The sequence below is a fragment of the Bombyx mandarina genome, chromosome 02 (genome assembly GCF_030267445.1).
Source record: "Bombyx mandarina strain Sakado chromosome 02, ASM3026744v2".
Lineage (NCBI taxonomy): Eukaryota > Metazoa > Arthropoda > Insecta > Lepidoptera > Bombycidae > Bombyx > Bombyx mandarina.
In genome coordinates, this window is record NC_143209.1 from 4,360,258 (window position 1) to 4,385,227 (window position 24,970).

The 24,970-nt window shown below is 43.2% G+C and overlaps 2 protein-coding genes across 2 annotated transcripts in view; one reads left to right on the forward strand and one right to left on the reverse strand.

The window, feature by feature from the left end:
* Nucleotides 1–433: 433 nt before the first annotated feature.
* LOC114250267 (uncharacterized) lies at nt 434–11,886 on the forward strand. Its single transcript, XM_089735635.1, has 9 exons — nt 434–1,812; nt 3,169–3,284; nt 3,653–3,734; nt 4,995–5,093; nt 5,449–5,577; nt 5,655–5,848; nt 5,924–5,954; nt 6,801–6,865; nt 7,389–11,886. The coding sequence occupies exons 1-9, from the start codon at nt 1,713–1,715 to the stop codon at nt 11,766–11,768; spliced, it is 5,196 nt and encodes a 1,731-aa protein (XP_089591761.1). The 5' UTR covers nt 434–1,712; the 3' UTR covers nt 11,769–11,886.
* Nucleotides 11,887–17,947: 6,061 nt separating this feature from the next.
* chb (CLIP-associating protein) overlaps nt 17,948–24,970 on the reverse strand; it is a 32,461-nt gene continuing 25,438 nt past the window's right edge. Inside the window, 10 exon segments of the mRNA XM_089733106.1 lie at nt 17,948–19,477; nt 19,995–20,564; nt 20,750–20,961; nt 21,038–21,135; nt 21,964–22,108; nt 22,787–22,866; nt 23,216–23,326; nt 24,054–24,156; nt 24,233–24,349; nt 24,833–24,920. Coding sequence (XP_089589232.1) covers nt 20,325–20,564; nt 20,750–20,961; nt 21,038–21,135; nt 21,964–22,108; nt 22,787–22,866; nt 23,216–23,326; nt 24,054–24,156; nt 24,233–24,349; nt 24,833–24,920 — 1,194 coding nt within the window. The 3' untranslated portion in view covers nt 17,948–19,477; nt 19,995–20,324.

The following is a 24,970-nucleotide window of genomic DNA, read 5'->3' on the forward strand; positions in this document are numbered from 1 at the left end:
CCTACTCCCTACAGATTAAATGTATCTAAAACCCAAGCAGCACATCGCAGCATCAGCACCGTCGCTATCAGGCGACCGGCCGCGACCTACTCGCGTCGACAGACTCGCAGAAGTAAAAAGCAGTCTACCTTGAACTTGTTGGAGATAGGTAGATTAGGGCGGCGGCGGCGTCCGTGGCCTGCCAGTGAGTCGCGGCAAGTAGTTAGGAAAGACTGTTGCTCCAAAATACTTTTTTAGACAAAGAAAACCTCATTCAATCGAGTTTCGTGAATGTAAAGGAGCGAAGCTGAGACTTGAGGCGATAGGCAGTTATAATGTGATAAAACAAGCAGTAATGCGTTTCGGTTTGAAGGGTGGGGCAGCCATTGTAACTACTTATATAGATATGATGGTGTTTTTAAATGAGAATGACTCACTATTAGGCACAAAAAAAAAGAAAAATACTTTTCTTTTTGAATTGTCACCTGTTAGAATAATCATTATGACAGATGTTGATACTCTGACAATTGTTTTATGAAAAGATTATTAAATTTTTGTGGCTGCAATTTCAAATCTCTTGTGTTTTTTCAATTTTTATTTTTAATAAGCAATGTAAGTTACTTTTAAAATATTAATTTAGACATTGCGTCGTAGTTGAGTTGGAAGAGCCAAATCCGATCGCGGAGCGAACCTAGTTTAATTAAGATCTGTATTTTTATTCACGGTATGCGACCGGCGCAGACTGTAAAAACGAATGTTTTTAATACTGTGCTAGTTCTTGCGACCAGTGGATGTAATGTGTTACAGGAACTCGAGTGGTCTGGAGGAGTGGCAGTCGTGCTGTAAGCTGTCACCGAGCTGTTCCTTGAAGCTGTTGAAGATGTCCGTGCGTTTTACAAAAAGCATTGCGTTCACAAAATACGATCTATTAAAAGTTATTAAACTTTTTGTGAGAACCAGGATGAAAAAAACAAACAGATGCAGACACAGCCCCTATCTACATAATATATCGATCATACTGACTGTAACCCAGACCGCACATAGGCTTTTGCCATCTAACGCAGACGAGTTTATCTGATGATAAGTGGTTACCGTCGATTTTGGAGATCAGCAACCAAATCGAAATGATTTCTGAAACTGGATGAGCACAGCAGTTCCATGCAGGTCTCCTTTGGAGGCGCTCGGGTAACTGTTAGCAAATCCCACACCTCCTGGCTGAGCCCTTGTTCGCTCATCTGCCCTGGTAACATTGGAAAGGCCTTCAAGCCACCAGTAATCTCTCAAACCTAAAAAAAAGTTTCCGGCAGTTAGGGGCGCGCTGATAGAGACGAGATGATGAGAAAAAAGATGTTTTTACAGCACAACGGCTGCCCCACCCTTCAAACCGGAACGCGTTACTGCTTCACGGCAGAAATAGGCAGGGTCTTCATACTTGCCCGTGCTACCACCAGTTCAGATCACCAGGAGAGTCATTTCCTTTTATGAATAGCTGGTTAGATCGGTACTCGGAGTCTTGTAGTAAGTCCTTATGTCTGCTCCGATGACAATAGCGCGCGGGTGCCGCATAGTCCGGCCGTGGAATGCTTAGTCTTCCTTCTTCCTGTGATGCGTGGCATCCATCAATAACCACTCAACATCTGAGATCGTCTGACACATGGCGCTGAGAAATTGGTCTATTTAATGGAAACTGTTGGTATAATTTGCAGCACATACCGCCGCTCTAGCCCTACAGCATGGACGGCATGGTAGCCGTGGTCCGAGGAGTGGGGGACGCGGGCCTGTCCGTCACCCTGCACGACGGACACCGCCAGTATACACTCATGCCCAGCGCTGGTAATCTGCACACTGTGTTAAACTGATTGAGTGGTTGGTACCTCGTGGGATGAGCTCTGAGCTCGAGCTGACAACCGTACGGCCCACCTGATGATGAGTGGTTACCGTCACCCATGGACTTCAGCAATGTCAGGGGCAGAGCTAAGCCCACCGATACTCTAAGGTCATGTATAGTGAAGTCTTGTTGCAGACCGCGGCGCTTTGACCGCGAGACCGTTGACCCCGCGACCGTTGACCCCGCGTTTCATCTATTTGTGTTACATTACGCGCGGTACAAGAGACAATATAAAATTATTTTTGACACTGAGTTTAATAACCGACACGCCTAATCTATTAACCCAGATAAAAATATCAGCCCCTAAGTACCTACCAAGAACGAAGAAATATAAACCGTTTATAAGAAAGCCCGCTCGTTCGAATTTAGGTGCTTACTCTCCCTTAAACAGAATCCTTTGGGACTACAATAATGTCCACGGTAGCGCGGTCTCCGTCAATGTTCCTTCGGAGTCGTCCGATTGCGCTGAACTTATTTTAAGTGAAATAGATGTTTTTTCTGATTGTCTCACTACTTACAGGAAAAATCTGTCGCGGATCATCTCCCAATTAAATTAATCATAAGCAATGAATGAAATGTATTCAAATCTTAGCTGTATATTTTTTTTATTTTTGATGTTAATGCACTGTCGATTGCACCTATAATTGAGGTGACATCAGCCATGAACTTTTGTCAATTTGTCAATGTTTTGTATTGATGATCACTTTGTTGGTGCAACTTAATAAATAAATAATAAATAATAAATAAATAATAATATGTCGGGAGTCGCACCGGCTGCGGCGGCGGCGATCTGCTGTGTAACACACACAACTGTGTAATTTTACAAATTCAAATTCAAATTCAAAATCATTTATTTCAACTTAAATGTCAGTATAACACACTTGTTGAATGTCAAAATATAAATAGCAATGTTAACTCTACCACCCGATACATACTCGATTCTGTAGACCGAATGGTAAACAGTCGACGTCCTCAAAATACGTCATTACGGATCCTCCCGATCCATTAACGGTGCTTTTAGGTACATCAAGCACCGGTCACCGTCCTCGTCGAACCCGTCCCTTGCGACGAAGGCCTCGACGAGCGAATTAACCCATAGACACAGCCCACTGAGTTTCTCGCCGAATCTTCTCAGAGGGTCGCGTTTCTGATCCGGTGGTAAATGCTGCGAAGCTCTGCCCTTGCTAGGGCCAGTGTTACGCTGAAATAGCTTCTCAAGGCTTAGGTATAAAAAAAATATAATTATTATCGTTCTCTTAGAACCCAACAGCTCACACTCATTTGAGATGTTTGTGTTGAAGCCGCGGCGTGTCCGGGGCCGCCGCCCCGCTACCCCCGGGAGCACCCCGCGGCGACCCGCAGCTGCCAGGACTCCGCCTCGCAGGCCACCGACGGACAGTATGCCACTGTCTACCAGGCTAGTTGATATTCTAATAACATTAACATTTTGTTTTTTTAAAACCTTCAAATTTTTTATTTTTTTATTTTTATTGCTTAGATGGGTGGACGAGCTCACAGCCTACCTGGTGTTAAGTGGTTACTGGAGCCCATAGACATCTACAACGTATATGCGCCACCCAACTTGAGTTCTAAAGTCTCAAGTATAGTTACAACGGCTGCCCCAACCTCCAAACCGAAACGCATTACTGCTTCACGGCAGAAATAGGCAGGGCGGTGGTACCTACCGGCGCGGACTCACAAGAGGTCCTACCACCAGTAATTACGCAAATTATTATTTCTGTTTTGAGCTTCCTAGATACGGTATAAGGTACATGATCTCCTCAGATGTCGCACTGCAGCGTGGCGCCGACCTCTCCCTGCGAACTCCTCACGGAATACCCTCCGCAGAGACGCGGCGTCAGACCAGGTGACGGCTCCGCACGCGCTGCCTCTACTGGCTGGTCATCTGTCTTCTTTTAATACAATCCTCACTCGTGCTATTGACAATGACTTTTTTTTTATTGCCCTTGTAGGCAGACGAGCATACGGTCCACCTGATGGTGAGTGGTTACCGTCGCCCATGGATTTCAGCAATGCCAGGGGCAGAGCCAAGCCGCTGCCTACCGCTTAATACTCTTAATACGCTTAATACGCTTATAATTAATTGAAATTATAAGTTTGAACATTATTATGGTTCTATTGTCAAAGACTATTATATTTTTATAGTCACAGATTCGACAAGACAAATACATACTCGTAATATTAAAGATAAACAATATTAATCTACTCTCAATTTGACTACAGACTTTAAACAATAACAAAAGTTTAACAATAAACAAAGAGTATATATGCGTGTGTCAAATACACGGTAGTGTGTGTAATGTTTTCTTTATTGATATAATTTATTTTCAATGCGTATTTTTTTTTAATATTGGCATTCCGCACTTCTCTATATTCTCTATAAGTGTGGAAAATTTCATACTCCTCCGTCCGCGCAATTTTCGTAAAAAGGGATACAAAGTTTTTGCTTCACATATTAATATATAGTTAAAAGTATGTTTATCAGTTTTTGCTACTCATAATACAGGGAATCGTAAATTGGGGCCGGATGACCGTGCCTGATTTGTTCCCAGCTATTTATTATTGTCATTTGCATCAAACACTGCCTCGCCCGGGAAGACGGCAGGACACGCTCCGGCGAGGTGGGCAACAATCGGCCGGAGCGTTAGGGACTATTGGGAGAGAAACCGGCGAACTATACGGGCATTGTCCAGCAAGACTGCTTTTTGCATCTTTGCCACCACCGACTTTTTGTTGACGTCAAGCTTGTCGAGATGTTTTGAGAGGCTTTTAGGGACCAAACCATTCACCGACACAACTACCGGGATTATTTCTGTAAATACCACCCTCCACATGTCGGTCACCTCGTGCGCCATGTCCAAATATTTGGTCTTTTTATCTGCCCCGGCGCGCACAAGGCTCTCGTCATAGGGGATGGTGATATCCACCAGAAATACCAGTTTTATTTAGTTATCATTATTACCTATTAGATATTACTGCTAAAATTGATATGTGCATCGCTTAGCGAATTGAGTAAGGAAGCAAAATCCCGTTATAGAACAGATTGAACAGAAAGTTGTATTGCGCAGACTGCTAGAACTTAAATGTAAATTGATTCAAATGTCAGGTGATGACAATCTTGTGGTGGGCAGCGGCGTGCTCGCAGGGGGGCGCAGTCCCGTCGGGAGCAGAGCCTCAGGTTCGACAGCTAACGATGCATTTTATGGTAATTATTATAGTTTAGTTGTTGTATTTTTTTAGATGGGTGGACGAGCTCACAGCCCAACCGGTATTAAGTGACTACCGGAGCCCATAGACATTTATAACGTAAATACGCCACCCACCTTGAGATATGAGTTCTAAGGTCTCAGTATAGTTACAACGGCTGCCCCCACCCTTCAAACCGAAACGCATTACTGCTTCACGACAGAAATAGGCGGGCCGGTGGTACCTACCCGTGCGGACTCACAAGAGGTCCTACCATCAGTAAATAAAGTTAGTAAATGCGGTACAAGTAATCCACATACGACCTGCAGCATCCTCATTGCTACTCCAGTTTAATTACACCTCGTCCCACTCAGGGTCTCCACCAAGAGAGCGCTCGTCTCATGGGTTCAATTCATTCGCGAGATCACTTCGACGTCCTCTCCCTCCGGAGCCCTCCTACGAGGTGTTAGAGAGACTGGACACTCACAGTCCAGATAAACATGGTAAGTGAGTAAGAGAGTAACTTGCTCTCTAATCCTGACCGAACCAGTTCTACAATGATTTAGTTCTGGTATTCCAGGCAGTCTGAGCAGATCACCGTCAAGACAGCCGCAGTTTGGCACGAGCAGTTGGAGGATAGCGCGTGGTAGCATAGCACACCAGCCCAAGTACAGAGATGATGAGCCAACCAGAGACGGGCCCGGGGGCCACGACAGAAGCTGTAACGTTAGACGAGTGGAAAGCTTGAAGGGAGAGAAGTGTCGCCGTGCACCGGTCGGACGTGAAGTCGGAATCCTAATTTAATTGTTATTTCTTCAGCCTCCTTCATATCCTCTTTTTGTTTTTCAGAAGTCTGCCACGGTCACGTCTGAAACTCAGGGTAAGTGATCATTAAGATTTTATCCTACGTGATCGAGTCCGTCTACATTTAATAGTGGTTTGCTCCTTCTTGTGTTACAATTGAACTTTGCGACGCAAATGTGTGGAAGTTGTGGAGGAAATCAGAAGGTTGCGCGTTCACATCATGACGGTGTCACCAACGTGGAGCGATGCGTTAGGAAATTAAACCACTCGCACAGTTTAATACACTTTTAGTTTGTTGTCAAAGAACAGAGCACGGGCACAAAGAAGGAAAAACGGGTGAAGATATGTGATGCCATAAGCGACACTAAATGCTATTGGGAACTATTTATATAACGTAAGCCAAAGTAACAAGCTGACTGGTTGGTGAAGGCCGACAACGTCCATGCGTATTTATCTTACATTTCTAAATTGTGTAACATACAGTTATTGTTTTATGAAACAGATTTAAACAGTTTTTTTTGCATAGTTGGGTGGACGACCTCATAGCCCACCTAGTGTTAAGTGGTTACTGGAGCCCATAGACATCTGCAGCGTAATTGCCGCCATCCACCTTGATATATAAGTTCTAAGGTCTCAAGTATAGTTACAACGGCTGCCCCACCCTTCAAACCGAAACGCATTACTGCTTCACGGCAGAAATAGGCAGGGTGGTGGTACCTACCCGCGCGGACTCACAAGAGGTCCTGCCACCAGTAATCCAGTTCTCCGACTTGTTATTAATTTGTGAGCGGCTCTATAGCGGTGCGATAAGTTCTAATTTCGCAGTATAGTTACAACAGCTGCGCCCCCCCCCCCCCTTTCCCCCCTTCAAACCGTACAAAATGTGGAATAATAATCTAATAGTGAATTCTTTTGGTTCCAGCTTCAGTACAAACAATGTCGAGGGAAGTGGAGACTGCACCAAGAATGGAACCTTTGAAGCGGAACGTAAATTTAACTTTTCTACATGTTAAACTTTGTTTTCAGTCTGTGATGCCCTATGGCACTTCTCAATTTGCTTCTCACAATTTTTTTTATTTTTTTTATTGCTTAGATGGGTGGACGAGCTCACAGCCCAAACTGGTGTTAAGTGGTTACTGGAGCCCATAGACATCTACGACGTAAATGTGCCACCCACCTTGAGATATAAGTTCTAAGGTCTCAGTATAGCTACAATGGCTGCCCCGCCCTTCGAACCGAAACGCATTACTGCTTCACGGCAGAAATAGGCGCGGTGGTGGTACCTACCCGCGCGGACTCACAAGAGGTCCTACCACCAGTAAACAGATGCACAGATGCCTTTTAATCATGTTGAAACAACATGTCTTTGGCTACAACACTTCGCTCATATAACCAGTAAATAACAGTCAAGATTATTCTACTTCTTTCCCTTAGAACTTTGAAGTTGTTTATTCAGCTTGTTTTATAATGAGCATATGCTTGGTACTTTAAAGTAATCCCCTTGTTCTAGGTAGCAATTCCATTGTCCCCGCAAGCCTCACGACATCCTCAGGACACGACGCGATGCGACGCAGTGGTCTCGGGACTACAACAAAACGTAACAAAACAAACTTTGAAGAAGTCTCGTCGTACTGCTATAAGCGTTCAACAAAAACAAGCGGCTAATACAGTTTTCAGGAAATGCAAGTCTCTGGGAGACGTGGCTGTGAAAAGAGACATTTACAAAGATATTCTGGATCTGTTAAAAGAAATTGTAGCGTACTCTAAATTTGGTGATATCTTATTTAAAGACTCAAAGAAACAATTTTTGCAATTTAACTTTAGTAAAAGTCGACGACACGATATGGATAAGCACAGGATGATTCGCAGGACCGCTAGTTTTAATTTGGATTCTTTGAGCCTAGACAATGTTCTGACCCTCGAGAGTAGAACAAATAATTGCTTCGAGAAATCTCCGGCTATAGATAAGACAGAGTTATTAACACAGTCACTAATGGAGCTATTACACTTAAATGATAACAATATGAAACGTAAAACTTTTCGACTCATTGATTATATGTTTGACAATCTCAATGATGGTGGTCTTAGTCTGAATGAATTGGCTTCATTTTGTTTAAATAGACTGCAAAATTTGTTTACATTAGCTACCCTTAATAAGGATACTACTGAAACAAAGGAAATTATAAGTGAAGTAATAAAGAAATCTTTAGTAAAATTTACTCAAAAAAATAAACTGAAACTTAAAACCGCTAATTTGGAAGACATGACAAGCAAACTCATTAATATTTGTAAGAATAATAACGCTGATACAAAGAATAAAGTAGAAATAGAGATAATGGCGTTGATGATGAAAAATGATTTCACCAACAATCAAGCAGCTGAGTATACCGACCAGCTCATAAAACAAACTTGTGAAAAAGTATTTGAAGGACCTCCTCCAATGTACCCCCGGAATTATGTAGTGTTTCAGAACACTCAAAATTCAATACAGGGTTTGAACGAATCTGATAACTTTAGTGTCGCTCCAATAAATGAACGGGATATAGACATCAATTTAAAATTTTACAAGAATCAGCTTGTGCAAGCTGTAGAGCAGTGGCTGACCAGCGTCACGGGGACCGGCCTCAGTGAGATCTTCAGACAAGTCGCTGTTAATGATTTGACCGACGACATCATAGACAGACATAAATATTTAGAAATGAATCCTTCTAAAAGGAAATCTGATGAAGATGAACTGGAATATCTAAAGTTTCAAATATTTAAATGGATTCATGAATTGGTTGGCGATGACAAGATTTCTAACACTTTGGACCATGCAGATGTATTGTCTCAGACGATTCGTAGTATTCCAGTCCCGATGCTGACTTTGCCACAGAACCCTGGCAACTTGAAATCCAGTCTACCACCGTGTTGTACTGCCCAGCCTACATCGCATGCTGGGCCTAGTTTATCAACACCCAAAAATTACACGCGCGCATTGAGCCATAGTTTTGGCACCGACCAATCATCTAATTATGCACCCGCACCGTCCTACCTAGCACAGAACAGGAACCCCCCGAAGTATCGACGTCAGTCAAGTCCAGCAGCATTCGCTTCTGGCCCTATGATACACAATGCAGGCAGTGTGGGTCGAATGCCGATATATGCTCAAGCAATACCCGGTGGTAGTTTGGATTATGTTCAAAACATTCCTCATAATATGCGCAGAATGAGTGGTTCCAGTAATTATGCTTCTGGGACATTCGTTCAAAACCAACTTACTGATTTATCCTATAACCAAATTTCATCACTAAGTCCAAAAGGTTTAGGTGGGAATGTAATACAAAATCCTGTCAATAATAATCTTTGGGAAGGAAGAAGAATGCTTGGAAATTTTCCTGCATCTGGGGAATCTTGGCCATCAAATTATAATCAAACATTTGCCTCTAGACCGCGTTCTGCAAGTTTTAACCAACAACCCACACAAAGACAATCACCCAGTCGTAGAAGAATGAGTGGACCTGCAACTTTTGCTTCTGGGCCAATGAATTTATACCCCTTGCCTGATCAAATGCAACAGAATATGTATCAAAATTTTTCAAATTCTCATGACGGTGCTCAATACAGAAATGCGTGTTGTAATATAACAAACGCGTCTCCAAATTTACCTCTCGCGCAAATAGAAGATGAATTTGAACAGTTCGTACAGAACTGGGTCAAACAAATTCCTATTTCTTCGTCCAATCCACAAGAACAAGCAATTGGTGATAAAGCTAGATTAGGTATCTTTAATGGCATAATGATAGCAGTGAGCAAGCTGAAACTGGAGCCAACAAAATTTAACGACCCCGTCTACTGTCAAGATGTCTTAGAAGACGAAATAGATGGATTACTAAGTTGTCTACCACAAACGGAGGAACTTACAAAAGCAATGCAAACTTTAAAACCCCAGCTACTCGACAAAGCAAACAATATGATAGCACAAGCAGCGAGGAATTCATCTTCTTACAAACAACAATTAGTTCAAAGCATCACAAATCATATTCCTTTAATGACCATCGATATGCAAGCAGAAGATCCTGAACGACTGTACGACGACATGCTGAAAATGGCCATTGCTGATAATTTTATTCTTTTCACGAAATACAACGAAGAAGATAAGTTTCAAGCTAATATGTTTAAAAAGAAAGTAGCTAACCGGGTCAATGAACTCGTCGAGAACATTAAAAATACCCATGGCTTTGCTTTGTATAATTTAGATTTTGATCGAATTAAAGATGAAGTGATGAATGCCCTGACGAGAGTTCCACTTCCGACTGACGATGAGATGAAAGACGAAGTGGACGAAGTACTTCTAGGCATTGACATTGATCACTGGTTTTCTGATCTTCCACTTGTGCAGTCGGAAGATAATTACGAGTGTGTACAACAGCGTAGGCTTAGAGATTTGTTGACGAAGAAAATACACGATATTGAAAAACGTCCGAATACGAGCGAGGAAGCAATTGATTTGGAAATTAAACAAGAAACGCTGAGGGTTCTACAGAAATTACCTCTGAGGGTCGAAACTGCCGAGCTCCAGTTCATGGCAGGCGAACTCTTGAATAGATTGAAAAATCGAAACAAAGCTGGTTTTATGACACAAAGGAAGTCAGTAGCATTTCAGGATCCTCAGGGCTATGACCATTTCGCTCAAAACATGGCGTATTGCTCGAGCTACGCTGATGCTAATCAAGATCAGAGCTCGTATATGATAGTAGGGGGTGACAGACATGACAGTCCATATCAACAGAACATTCCCTATGTGAATGAGAGACGTGAGGTGACACCCGAGCAGTGGTATACATTGGAAGAAACTAAGGCACCACCTGGACTCCGCGATTACCAGTCAATTCAGGCAACTAGTCAATTTCCGTCATGTTGTCAGCAGACAGCATCCGGTGCCGGCCAGCAGGAACTGAATCAACAGAGTCAAGTACAAACAACACCAAGTTCAAACATTCAGAGGTCTCATCAGCTACCACCGCACTATCAGCAAATGAGTCAAGTTGTACCGCAACACACTCAACATAATACATTGCAACAATCGGCCATTGACTATCTGCAACCTCCACCACAATTGATCAATAGTCAAATTTACCAACAACAACCTCCCCCCTGCTGCCAAGTCTTGGAGGCACCAGGAACGCAATCTAGCCATGTTTACCCTCAAAGCCCCAAGCAAGGTGAAATGTTTATGCAACCCTCTCAAATTCCTGGCCCTAGTAACGTTACGCAACGTGGGTATGTGGCAAGTACTCCTCAACACGATGCTTCCGCCTCTAATTTCCAAAAGCAATTTGTTTCTGTTAGTCCTAATTTTTCCATTAACCAACAACCGAACCAGGCTACCCCAGTTCTTAATAGCAGTCAAATTGCCGGTCCCAGTAACCAAGATATGTACAGCGTGTCAAAAAGATCTATAAAACTTAAACCTGGACAGTTAGGCACACCTGAAGACGTACTTGTTACAATCCAAACTGGACCAAAGACAGAATCTCAAGTTCCCCCCGAAAATTCTAAACTATATACACCTGATATACCAGAAGCGGATGATATACCAGAAGAGGTGGAACAAGCAGTGAATGATCAAGCGTACATTACTCCTCAGAGTCAGGAAATTCAACCCAAATATCCCCGACTGAAAAAGAAACCAACTCGTGTTATCGACAGGCAAAAGATAGCGTCTCTCCGAAGACGGCTAGACCTGGAAGATCCAGAGGAAGTCGAAGAACAAGAGGAATACAGGTGTAGATGCTTAGAGAGAGTGTTCAGCGGTAAAAGAAGAATGCGGGCCTGCTATGACATGGAAGATTTTCCTATGGAGATGCATAGGTGTATGCCCTTTAGGTTTTATCCGTGCTTTTACTAGAATTTAGAAAACTTGTTAAAAATTTTAGATCATAAATATATTCGAATATAAATTTAAATGTTTATTATGTTTTGCTGTTACTGTGCCTTATTAAACTTTTCGTACAAGTGCGTCCGTAGCACTGCTTTTAATATATTTTACTATTCACTCACAAACTTCTCGCCCCGATGAGTCAACACTAAAAGTGCACCAACTTGCAAGTTACCTTTCACTCTTGAGACGAGCTTAAATGATCTGGTTTATGAGTTTTTAATTCTTGTATATGACGGATGAGGGACCGCCGTGATGTTTTTAAAAAGTGTGACGTCAGCACCGCTTACGTCGCGGTCACCACTTGACGAATGACTCATGTTTGGGTTTCCGAAACAAAACTTCACGAAAACTTCGTATATTGCACGAGAAGCATAACAACGTGACAGAGATATCCGTACAGTACAATGGCTCGGACACGAATCAATCGGTGCTAGACAGCACGGCCGTATTTATGGGGCTTCGTACCCGTGAGCGTGTTGACACGTTTTAAACACGTGAGCGTGTTTACACGTTTTTCAAACACGTGAGCGGGTTTACACGTTTTTCAAACACGTTTTAAAGTGTTGAAATTACAATAAAAGGAACTGTTTAACATCAATTTCTTATCACAGAGTAATTAGTTGATGATCAGTAGGTAAATAGTCATATTTGCGCCGACACGGCCATACTGACAGGCGGTGCGCGCTCTGCACCAGCCGCCCATGTATGGTGTATCACCAGAGAGTTCTTGGAGTCCATCTGAAACAATGGAATGTCTGTTTCTGAGATTGGTATCTGTGTACCTTTTTATGTTACTTTGAAAGTAACTTATTTTGTGTAGTTTTATATTGTGACATACACTGTGGTACTTATGTAGTGAACGTACACTGTGGTACTATGTAGTGGACGTACACTGTGGTACTTATGTAGTGGACGTACACTGTGGTACTTATGTAGTGAACGTACACTGTGGTACTATGTAGTGGACGTACACTGTGGTACTTATGTAGTGGACGCACACTGTGGTACTTATGTAGTGGACGTACACTGTGGTACTTATGTAGTGGACGTACACTGTGGTACTTATGTAGTGGACGTACACTGTGGTGCTTATGTAGTGGACGTACACTGTGGTACTTATGTAGTGGACGCACACTGTGGTACTTATGTAGTGGACGTACACTGTGGTACTTATGTAGTGGACGTACACTGTGGTACTTATGTAGTGGACGTACACTGTGGTACTTATGTAGTGGACGTACACTGTGGTGCTTATGTAGTGGACGTACACTGTGGTACTTATGTAGTAGACGTACACTGTGGTACTTATGTAGTGGACGTACACTGTGGTACTTATGCAGTGGGCGTACACTGTGGTACTTATGTAGTGGACGTACACTGTGGTACTTATGCAGTGGGCGTACACTGTGGTACTTATGTATTGGGCGTACACTGTGGTACTTATGTAGTGGGCGTACACTGTGGTACTCATGTGGTGGCATACACTGTGGTACTCATGTGGTGGCGTACACTGTGGTACTCATGTGGTGGCGTAATTTTATTAATCAAAAATAAAAACTTATCCTTATGCCGATTGTTGATTTTGTTGTTCGACCATCCTGGTTTGTGAAGTAGATGGTAGAGGTTCATCGGCTGATGCTGGTGGGTAGTCTTCTTCCGCCGATACGGTTATCTGGTCTCCAGGTTGTTGCTCAGCGGAGGCGGCATGTGATCCCACTTGGGCGGTGCGCGCTCTGCACCAGCCTCGTTGATTCTCGTAGGTTTTCTTTGATTCCCATTGATCTGCAGGAATAAAAAGTTTCTCTGAGTAGCGCATCTGTTATACTTGCGTTACTTGTAACTATGTAAGTTTGAGACTATTAATGCGATTTTATTGTAGGGTTCTCGGAGGTTTTCGTAGATTTCTCGGAGGTTCTCGTAGATTTCTCGGAGGTTCTCGTAGATTTATTGAAGGTGGGATAAGAATGTGTAAGGTGTTGTTCGTTGTGTAAGGATATCATGGTCTTCAGATGAATTTTGTGGTGAAATTTTAGTAATCAAAAATAAAAACTTATCTTTTGTATTCATTGATCAGTTGATTGTTGATTCCGTCGCTCGACCATGCTGGTTTGTGAAGCAGACTGTACAGGCTTATCGGCTGATGCTGGAGGGTAGTCATTATCCGCCGATACGGTTATCTGGTCACCAGGTTGTTGCTGAGCGGAGGCGGCGTGTGATCCCGCTTCTGATGACGGATGAGGGACCGCCGTGATGTTTTTAAAAAGTGTGACGTCAGCACCGCTGACGTCGCGGTCACCACTTTCTTGACGAATGACTCATGTTTGGGTTTCCGAAACAAAACTTCACGAAAACTTCGTATATTGCACGAGAAGCATAACAACGTGACAGAGATATCCGTACAGTACAATGGCTCGGACACGAATCAATCGGTGCTAGACAGCACGGCCGTATTTATGGGGCTTCGTACCCGTGAGCGTGTTGACACGTTTTAAACACGTGAGCGTGTTTACACGTTTTTCAAACACGTGAGCGGGTTTACACGTTTTTCAAACACGTTTTAAAGTATTGAAATTACAATAAAAGGAACTGTTTAACATCAATTTCTTATCACAGAGTAATTAGTTGATGATCAGTAGGTAAATAGTCATATTTGCGCCGACATATATTTGATCCTATTTTATAATGTTTAATTTCTTAGATAACAAATGCAAAAAATACTTATTTTTATTGAAGTGAAAACTTCTTTAGAATCGTTGTGATTTCAAACCGGATGCAACGGAAAAAACGACAGGTAAGAGACACAAATACAAAAATGTGTAGGATGAATGAGACAGAAATATACATACTATTTAATACAGCGCCATCTGTGAGATTTTTGAAGTGAAAACTTTTTTAGAATCGTGATTTCAAACCGGATGCAACGGAAAAAACGACAGGTAAGAGACACAAAGACGAAAATGTGTAGGATGAATGAGACAGAAATATACATACTATTTAATACAGCGCCATCTGTGAGATTTTTTTAATACTAACGTGTGTATGAAAGCTCTTGTAGTGAATTTTAATTTAGGATTATACGTGAAATTAAAATATCAATTCACAGAGGGCGCTACCTTACAATTATTTACTAATGACAAAATTTTACATATACTTAAGACGTTTAGGATAATTGTATTTTAATTTTGGAAGGTTTCACTTCTACCACGTGTGAATTGCACACATGTTTTTTTATAAGACGATATTATTCCCTGACCGCAGAGGTAAGACGTGTAGGTCTGCGGGATTTGAACACCGGCAAAATAGCATCGCTCGGTATGGGCCACAGAACACTATTACTTCTAGCGGTATGCGCGCATCCCTGAGGCCACGACGGCGTCAGGCTCAGTATAAATAAAAAACTATTTATTTTTTCTCCTACGCCGAAAGTTCGGTTTTGGTCCCGCTGTACAGGGAAGAAAGTGTAACTTGTCCTCCCTGGGTACTGACAAGTGCGCATGCGCGTTAGTGTCTACGTCTGCTCTCACGCACCTAAAATTCTCCGCCATTGTTGTGCTCGGGTAATTTGCAATATTGTGTTTAGTGTAAAAGTGAAATAAACAAAAGGCAAAAAATTTCATAGTGAAGTATTAAACAAAGATGAGTTCATCAGACAGTTCTTATTCCATTAGTAGTAGTTTATTTAAAAATTTAAAAACAGTTAAATTGTTTTTTTTATGAGTACGGGTGGGGGGTTTAGTCTCCGCAACCCCCCCTACCCCCGCCAAGGCTTTGCCCCTGGACCCCGGCTCGGTACTCGACGAACTTTCGGCCTGGTAGGAGTACTATTCCCTATCTAAATAAAACTGAATTTATTTCTTACGATAATTAATAAAATTAAGGGTAGACTTCACTATAACAATTCACTTCTTCACTTTCTCGAGATGATCCGTGCGTCACTTCGCTTTGAATAGAATTCCCGCGCGAAAACCAATGTTTTCCTACCTAAGCTGATGGTCTAGAGCAGTCTTTCCCAAAGTGGGCAATAACGCCCTCTTGTGGGCGCTGCAGGCCTAAGCTGGGGTGGTAAAAGACCCAGAAAAAAATGGGGGCGTTGTGTAGAAGAGGCTTGGGAGGCGATTGGTAATTTCATCTAGGGGGACTCTTAGATACCGACTGAGCTATCGCTATTTTTTTTTTTATTTTTTTTTTTCCCTACCTATGCTGATAGCCTTGAGAGGCTATTTCAGCTTCGCCCTAACGTTTGTAGGTGAGCTCGCGGGGCTCAAACCGGAGAGTTGCTAACACTGACCCTAGCAAGAGCAGTGCTTCGCAGAATCTACCACCGGATCGGAAACGCGACCCACTGAGAAGATCCGGCGAGAAACTCAGTGGGCTGTATCTATGGGTTAGTTCGCTCGTCGAACCCTTCGTCGCAAGCGACGGGTTCGACGAGGACGGTGACCGGTGCTTGTAGTGCCTAGCTATCGCTATAATGGTGTTTAGGTGGGTGAAAAAATGGAGGCGCTCAAAATAATTTATTCTCAAAGTGGGCAGTAGACAAAATAAGTTTGGTAGCCCCTGCTCTAGAGCACGCTTTTGTAGTCGTTTCGACAATACCTAGAATTCTGTAGAACAACAAGAAATGTTCTAGACTCGTTTACTCATGCGGAGAATATTCTTGACCCTTAAAATACTCTTGATATAATTGGAACACTGAATAAATGTTCACCAGAACAATCAAGTGATGTTCCAGTTGTCTATATCCATGTTTGCTATTCGAGGATAGATGGCGTTACTCGTACCCTCACAGCAATATATTATTATGTACTTTATAAAATAGTTCGGTTAGTGCAGAAGAAGCTCAAATATATTGTGTATAATCTATGTGCAGAAGAGTGCACGGCGTCGTAGCTTTAGGCCACGGCCATTTTCCTGCGCATCTTTTTAGATTATAGTTAAGTGAATCAGCTGCATGTACTTATTGTAATTCTGACATGTGTGATCTAGATCTTTTTTTTTAATTGTCCTGAATTCAATAAACAAAGATTATTGTTTAATGCATTATGTAAAGATACAGGCTTAAAATCTATTCCTAATTCCATTCAAGGTGTTTTGAAGCTTCCACAACTATTCTCAATAGTGTATAATTTTGTACTTCACACTATAGGACGACTATGAATGTATAATTCATGAATGTATCATAGGTCTCCTGTTTATGTGCAAGTTTAAATATTTTTTTTATAGCGACTCATGTTCTTTATTTTTGTTTGTTAAAAGAAAACTTGTAATTTTTTTTTATTGTAAGTTCTTGCAATTCATTTTGTAATTAATTTGTTGTTCTCCTTGATTTGTAATTGTTTCTTTTATTTCTGTTTTTATTGTAAGTTCATTTTCTATTTTTTTTGTAAAATTAGTTTAAGCTGATAACCGTGTTGCCAATGCTTTCAATTAAAAAAAAAAGTGCACGGCGTCGTAGGGATTTTTTGGCGGGAACGCGAGGAGTGAAGTTGTGTGATTTGTTTTATTTTGTCTGTTTAGTGTTTCTTCTGGTTTAAATGTGTAATAACGGTGGTTTATTAACTGTTTAATATCTGTGAAAGTGCACAAATGTTGGAAAATGAAACAAAGCCGCTGGACGTAACTTCTCAGGATCCTCCAAAAAGTCCACTGAAAAAATCTCAGTAAACTACCACCATTTTACTGAGATTATATTTCATCCCATATCATCACATTTCATTTCATCCCAGTTGATCTCAAATTAATCATCTTCATTTTATGTAATTTCAGTCCATATTATCATTTTACATAAAAATAAAAATATAATATAAAATATGACTTAAAGTCTTAGTTACCAGGTCATAAAAACTTTATAAAAAAAAACGGCGTCGTGGAGAGTTACTTTACAAAAGTCAGAACTGCACATGTAATCTTACGCGAAAAGGTACAGTTTGAGCTCATAAGAATTACGCCGTGGTGATGTCCCGATTCTTTTGCCGCGAAGCAATGCTCTTCAAGTAACGAGCCTGTTTATTCGAGCTGTTGTCCACGGGCTCCAGTACATTGTGGACGAACGCTAGTCACGTGGCGCGTTCACGACATTATTCAACAAATAAGAAGTGTATAGTCTTTGTTATTCAATTCAAAAGGAAATAAAAAAAACTCAGATGTATTAAAATCCTTGTTTTTATTCACGAATATAATCGAAAACAATTATAAACACAAAAAATTAGAAAATAAGAGTAATAATAGTACAAATAATACAAATGTTAATTAATAAATGTTGTCGGTAGCGTCTCCGGTTGGAATCAACGAACGCAGCGTTGGACCTGCCGTCATCTTATATTTAGTATAACACAGTTTTCCTTTTATAAAGCCAATTAAATAAATTACGCTACGCTCAGTTATGATCACTAAAGCTCACTAATGCTAAATGAATCACAAAACAAATAAGAACATTAATAATTATCTTTTAATAATATAAAATGCGTATTATCAAGTTTGGAGTTTCTAACTCACGTGGAATCAAACGAAACATTATTCCAACAGAATAATTGTTCCGTTAACGGCGACGGCTGTTGTTGTTCGCACGAACACAACAAGTGTACCGGGACGCTCGTCGGCCTCAACACGGACCTCAAGGATGCAAGGAGTGAGATTTAACGGATAGCTTCGAGCGCTACAAGTCGCGGTGCAATGTGGATATCGAATATTTATTCATTGGCATTTTGTACAGCACTCCCAGGGCCGAGCGCCCCCGGACTACGCCACCAGAAAGAGTCGAGAAGAGTTTAATCTCAAATAAAATCGCGTAGAATGTCTGTAGTTAGTACAAGACCCCGTGGAGGCGGCGCGGGGGGTTGGGGGGGCGTGCTGGAAGCGAGCGTGTCCGTATCTCGTTAGTAACGTTAGGATGCGTGCAGCATCCCGCCGGCGCGCTGCGAGTCGCCTGTTTGAAGCAGACGACTCACGTTGTCCCAATTTAGTGTACGCTCTAAGTGGCAGCTGTATCCCAATAATCTAGTCAGAGCGCGGTCGGCCCCCGGTTCCCTGCCCCTTGGGGAGGTCCGCTGGGGTCCGTTGGCCGCGTCGACTTCTCAACTGTTTGTAGGGTCACACCTCAATAGTTCCGTGTCACGACAGCAGCAGATGCGCGACGAGTCAATATCGAAGGGGTCCCCGGGCGCTCCGACCGCGGACGCAGCGTTACAGACACGTTACTTGTGTTGCGTTTGTTTATATTATACAATTTATATATACATTAAATGTTGTTAAATCTTTAATAAAACGAAACAATCAATTTGATTTTTTTTTGTTAAATTTAATTAGACACAAGACGAGCAACGCGTCCGCGCCCGGGTGGCGGCGGGGGGTGGCGGGGGTCGCGCCGCCCTCGGTCCCCGGGCAGCTCCGCACTGCAGATGTGGTGCTCCAGTCGAGATGCTCTGTCCAGTTGTTGTATATGACTGACATATGTATGAGGCCGGGGGCGCCACATCCGAGCGGCGGCGCGTGCTGCCGTCCCCCTCTCGCTGCAGAGGAGCGGCAGCCGAGCGAGAGGGACGGCAGCACCGGTCGGCGAGCGCGTGTTACGTCTGCGTGGCGCGCGTGCGAGTGCGCCGCGTCCTCCGCTACGTCGTTGACGCACTGTTGGCGTGTTGTTGTCGGGTGGACTCCTCGCGCTGCTTGCTGATGTACACCTGCGACAACGTTTATTGTATAGATTCGTTTTATTTCTTCTTCCTTAATTAACTTTTTCGATGTTGATCATGGAAACTTGTTTGGTTTTTGTTTACCATTTTTAATATATTATGTTCGTTTTGTGCGGTTTGTTTCCCAAACAAATGAATAAAAAAAAAAGTAAGTTCGTGTTTAATGCTGTTCTGTTCTATGCAATTCATGTAATTTACTGAATTTTCTTACTGGTGGTAGGACCACTTGTGAGTCCGCGCGGGTAGGTACCACCACCCTACTTATTTCTGCCGTGAAACAGTAATGCGTTTCGGTTTGAAGGTTGAGGCAGCCGTTGTAAATTGACTGAGACCTTAAAACTCACATCTCAGGTGGGTGGCGCATTTACGTTGTAGATGTCTATGGGCTCCAGTAACCACTTAAGACCAGGTGGGCTGTGAGCTCGTCTACCCTACTAAGCAATGAAAAATGTATAATATATTTTAGTTCAGGTATGTATAGTAAGAGAGCGCGTTGGCTGGTCACCTGCAAGAGGCGGTACTTGCTGACGGAGAGGTGCGTGAGGTGCGGCTGCATGCGCGCCTCGCCCAGCGCGAACGTGAAGGCGACCATGCAGAACACGGCCGCCTTGCGCACCGCGGAGTTCTGGTGGTCCGCCAGCTGGGGAATTACAAAACTTTACTTCAATATATTTTCAATAATTATCCATAGGTCACTGGTTTAAATTCGGCTCGAAGGACCAAAAAAGGGATGTACGGTTTGTCCACACAACTCTCTGTTGTGTTAATGATAACAACTCAAACAATTAATCAACACTGATTAATTGTTTATTGATATGTTTACACTGATCGGTGACTATTTATATGACCTCATGTCTCCGCAGAAACTTCTGAGCGTAACGCTTTCAAGTCTGGCACGAGTGCGGGTGGGGCTGGGGTGAGTTCGGTACCTGGCTGACCCCTCCATGAGTTGCTGCACGATGTCGTCGGTGAGCTCGTGGGGGCGCGCCTTGGCGACCTCCCCGGCGAGCTTGAGGGCGCACAGGGAGGTCGGGTAGCCGCGCGTGCGGATCACTGGCTTCAGCAGGGCGAGTACCTGGCGATACAAGATTTACGATATATGTATATATATATATATATATATTTTATTGTTATAAATAATAAGTATATAGTTATAAATAAATATATATAAATAAATAAGTAAGTAGGGTGACACTCCAAATATTCTATTTCAGTTTCTTGTGTGTACGAGACAGGTTAGATTGTAGTATAGTATGGTACCTGCAACGCGGGCAGCGCCCTAGCGATGTGCGGCATGCCTGCCTCCACCGCCCGCATCACCTCCTTGTTCAGAGATTCGTAGGCCTGGATGAGCTTCAGTAGGATGAGATCGAAGTACTCTTGCCACTGGGGTCTGGTCTCTGGCCTGCGGCACAACCAGATCAGAACCTTTACGGCTTCGGCGGCTGCTCGCTCATTCGCCGTCCCCCAGCCTGCAACGACACGTTCACGTTAGAGTCCGCGGGACCGGTGCGCCACTGGGGGAGGGGTAGGGGGGCGGGTACTGACCGGATGTCTGGTGCGCGTTGGTCGCGTTTTCCGTGTTTTCCTTGTCCCCGGAGCTGTCCTCGATGGAGAGCGCCGCCAACGCTACACGAACTATGTTCCTGCACATAGCCATTTCATATAAGTATGTGAACCGACAGCAGCGAGAGACTGCAGTGGACGTGTGTCCGAGTACTGGGTCGCTGACTCCACACTACTACACTTTTGGCCAATTTTGATGTGATTTAAACATACTGGCATTTCAATAAAATAACATGTGTGCAATTCACACGTGGTAGAAATTCTTCTTAGAAAAACCTTCGAAATTAAAATACAATTATCCTAAAAGTCTCAGTACATATTATTATAAATGTGAAATTTTGTCATTAGTAAATAATTGTAAATCATCTTTTATAGTATGAAGTAGAGCCCTCTGTGAATTGATATTTTAACTTCATGTATAATCCTAAATTAGAATTTACTACAAGAGGTTTCAATTTTCATACACACGTTAGTATTAGAAAATCTCATAGATGGCGCTGTATTAAAAAAAAAACATTACACTGAGAACATCTAATGTGTTCTATCTCATTCTCGCCGGCTGAATCCTATACATTTATGTGTTTGTGTCTCTATGGACTTATTTTTTCGTTTCATCGAGTTTGAAATGACAACGATTCTAAAGAAGTTTCACTTCAATAAGCAGAACTCATGCAACTCAGGGCACGCTACGGAGCTAAGCGCAGAGTTATTTGCAGTCCTTTTCTCATCAAAAAACTTCACAAAACGTTTCCAATAAATATAGATTTTTGGTTCCTCTACATCTCTGTGTCTCAATAGAACAGACAAGGCTGTACGGGCTTAGATCCCTTGCCTTTCCCTATATAAGGAAAATTGTAACAAAAAAAATATGTCTCAATATATGAACGCTATTAATTGAGCAGACTGACTTGAAGTATTCCTTGGGCTTGGAGCAGTCCCCGTACTTGAGCAGCTCGTGCGCGGCCAGCAGCAGCTGCTCCCAGCGCTCAGGTGGTGACGTCACCGCGTCCAGCGCACACAGAGCCTCCAGCACCGCCTCCTCGCCCAGTCCACCTGGAGACACTCCAGCGCTCAGTCCGTCGGTCGTGTAAACGCAGCCCGGACAACAAAGGATCTGGCTCCGGGTGAACTTATCATTTTACTATGTTCGGTCATACATTTTTGAGCCCGCAGGTAGTCGTAGCCTACGCAGTAGGCCACCTGGTGCATTTGTACTGAGCGATGCAACTGTACCGGGGTTCAAATCCCACAGGCGGTCAAATGAAATACGTACTTAACAAATGTTTACAAATGAGTTTCACGTCGAAGGAATGACATCGTGTAATACAAATCAAACCCGCAAAATTATAATTTACATAATTACTGGTTGGCACTTGTGAGTTCGAAGGGGGAGGAGCCGTTATACTTTTTAAACCTAAACTTTAGAACTCATGTTTCAAGGTGGGTGGCGGCACATACGTTGTTGATGTCTATGGACTCCGGTAACCACCACCACACCAAGTGGGGCGTGAGCTCGTCCACCCATCTAAACAACAAAAAAAATTTAAGACGGGGCAGTTCTCCACGTTATGCGAGACTGTGGGGGCGTTGACCCGGCCGCCAGCTGTTTTTAGCACCAATGTAATACAAATTCTATAGTTTGGAATCCCCCGCACTGTCGCTCGTCTGGGTCTCCACAGGCCCCGCGTCCCCCGGCGCGGCTCCCACACGGACACCCGTGAGTCCACTCACATTTAGTGATGATGTATCCGTGCTCGTCCACTTCGTAGGGCCTGGCCTTGTCGCGTCCCAGTTGACTGCCGGTGTAGTCCCTGCACATCACAACATCATGTTACCAAACATTGTTTTTCAGAATTGCAACAATCCATCGGTGGGCAAGAACACAGACCCTACTGTAACAGCTCACAACAATAAAGTCTTTTTCACATCGAAATTTAATCTTACACGTGATCAAACAGCTTCCAAACATTCATAAAAAAACTTCAAAGTATCAAGGTATCCGCGCGAGTTGTGAATGAAGTCGGAGACACACAGACAGTCGATCAAATGGTAATATTTAAGTCTCTTTGCTCTTATTAATTATTGACAAAATAAGTTGAAGTGCTTGTTTAAGCTGGCCTAGACCGACCGAGCCAAGGTTTGGTGGAGGCCACCACTCACCCGTGTTGCAGTTGGTAGTCGAGCCGGTTGTGTCCCGGGATGGGTGACGATTCCTTAGTGCTGTTCGCCTCTTCGGAGCTGTCTGCTGAAGCGGCACGTCCTATTGCCTCTCTGTTTAAAGTTGAAAATTATGATATATTCTGTGTTACGGACTCTTTTACAGGTAGTAGGACCTCATGCGAGTCCGCACGGGTAGGTACCACCACCGCGCCTATTTCTGCCGTGAAGCAGTAATGCGTTTCGGTTTGAAGGGTGGGGCAGCCGCTGTAACTATAATTGAGATCTTACAACTTATATCTCAAGGTGGATGGCGCATTTACGTTGTAAATGTCTATGGGCTCCAGTAACCACTTAACACCAGGTGGGCTGTGAGCTCATCTACCCATCCAAGCAATAAAAAAAAAACAAAATGTGTGCAATTCACACGTGGTAGAAGTGAAACCTTCCAAAATTAAAATACAATTATCCTAAACGTCTTAAGTATATGTAAAATGTTGTCATTAGTAAATAATTGTAAGGTAGCGCCCTCTGTGAATTGATATTTTAATTTCACGTATAATCCTAAATTAAAATTCACTACAAGAGCTTTCATACACACGTTAGTATTAAAAAATCTCACAGATGGCGCTGTATTAAATAGTATGTATATTTCTGTCTCATTCTTTGCTGGCTTCATCCTACACATTTTTGTATTTGTGTCTCTTACCTGTCGTTTTTTCCGTTGCATCCGGTTTGAAATCACAACGATTCTAAAGAAGTTTTCACTTCAAAAACACGAACCCTAAAGGCGACGGAATACTAATCAGAGCTACAAAACCAAAGACAAGAAAATACTCACGCATGACCATTAGGCACTCCGTTGTGCCCCTTGTTCCCCAGCGTGAGGTCCGACATCTGACTGATACCGGAGTCTTTACTCGATGTGTAGTTGCCGCACTCCGCTGCAACATTACACAGTGCGTTAGTACGCCACACGCTGCACGCTGCACGCCTGCGGGCGCGCGGTGGATCCCTTACCGTTAGAATGGTGCGCGGTGTAGGAGTGTATCTCCGACGTCGTTTTCCTGATGCGGGAGAGGACGTCCTCGTTGTTGGACGCGGAGCTGGCCGTGCGCAGCGGACTGTCGCTGCCGGCTGGAACGGGCAGACATTAGCTCGCCGATACATCATCAGAACTGAGTATTTATCCTATCTAAGACCAGAGGTCTTGAAAACCATATCGGGCTATGGTATGTTTTGGTCCCCTGTGCCGATGATAGCCTTGAGAAGCTATTTTAGCTTCTCCTTGACGTGTAGGTGAGCTCACGGGACTCCAACCGGGAGTGATGCTAACACTGGACCTAACAAAAGCAGTGCTTCGCAGAATCTATCACCGGATCGGAAACGCGTCCCACTGAGAAGATCTGGCGAGAAACTCAGTGAACTGTGTCTATAGGTTAATTCAGTTGTCGAGCCCTTTGCCGGAAGCGACGGGTTCGACGGGGACGGTGATCGGAATTTTTTCCTTGATGTAGTAACTAAGCTTCGGAATGTGGTAAGTTTTAAATGTTTAAATGGATATGAAACAGAGATAGATATCTAATGCAATAAGTGATAAATTTATAGATTTGGCCTTACTGCTAGATGTTCTTCTGACGTGTTGCTGCACTATACCGTTGACGAAGGTCTGCGTTTCCGCCGGGAGCTCACTCATCAAGGCTGTGAACTGTAACATTAAGACATTAGTGAGGCAAGCGCGTCGCTGGGCGGGGGGTG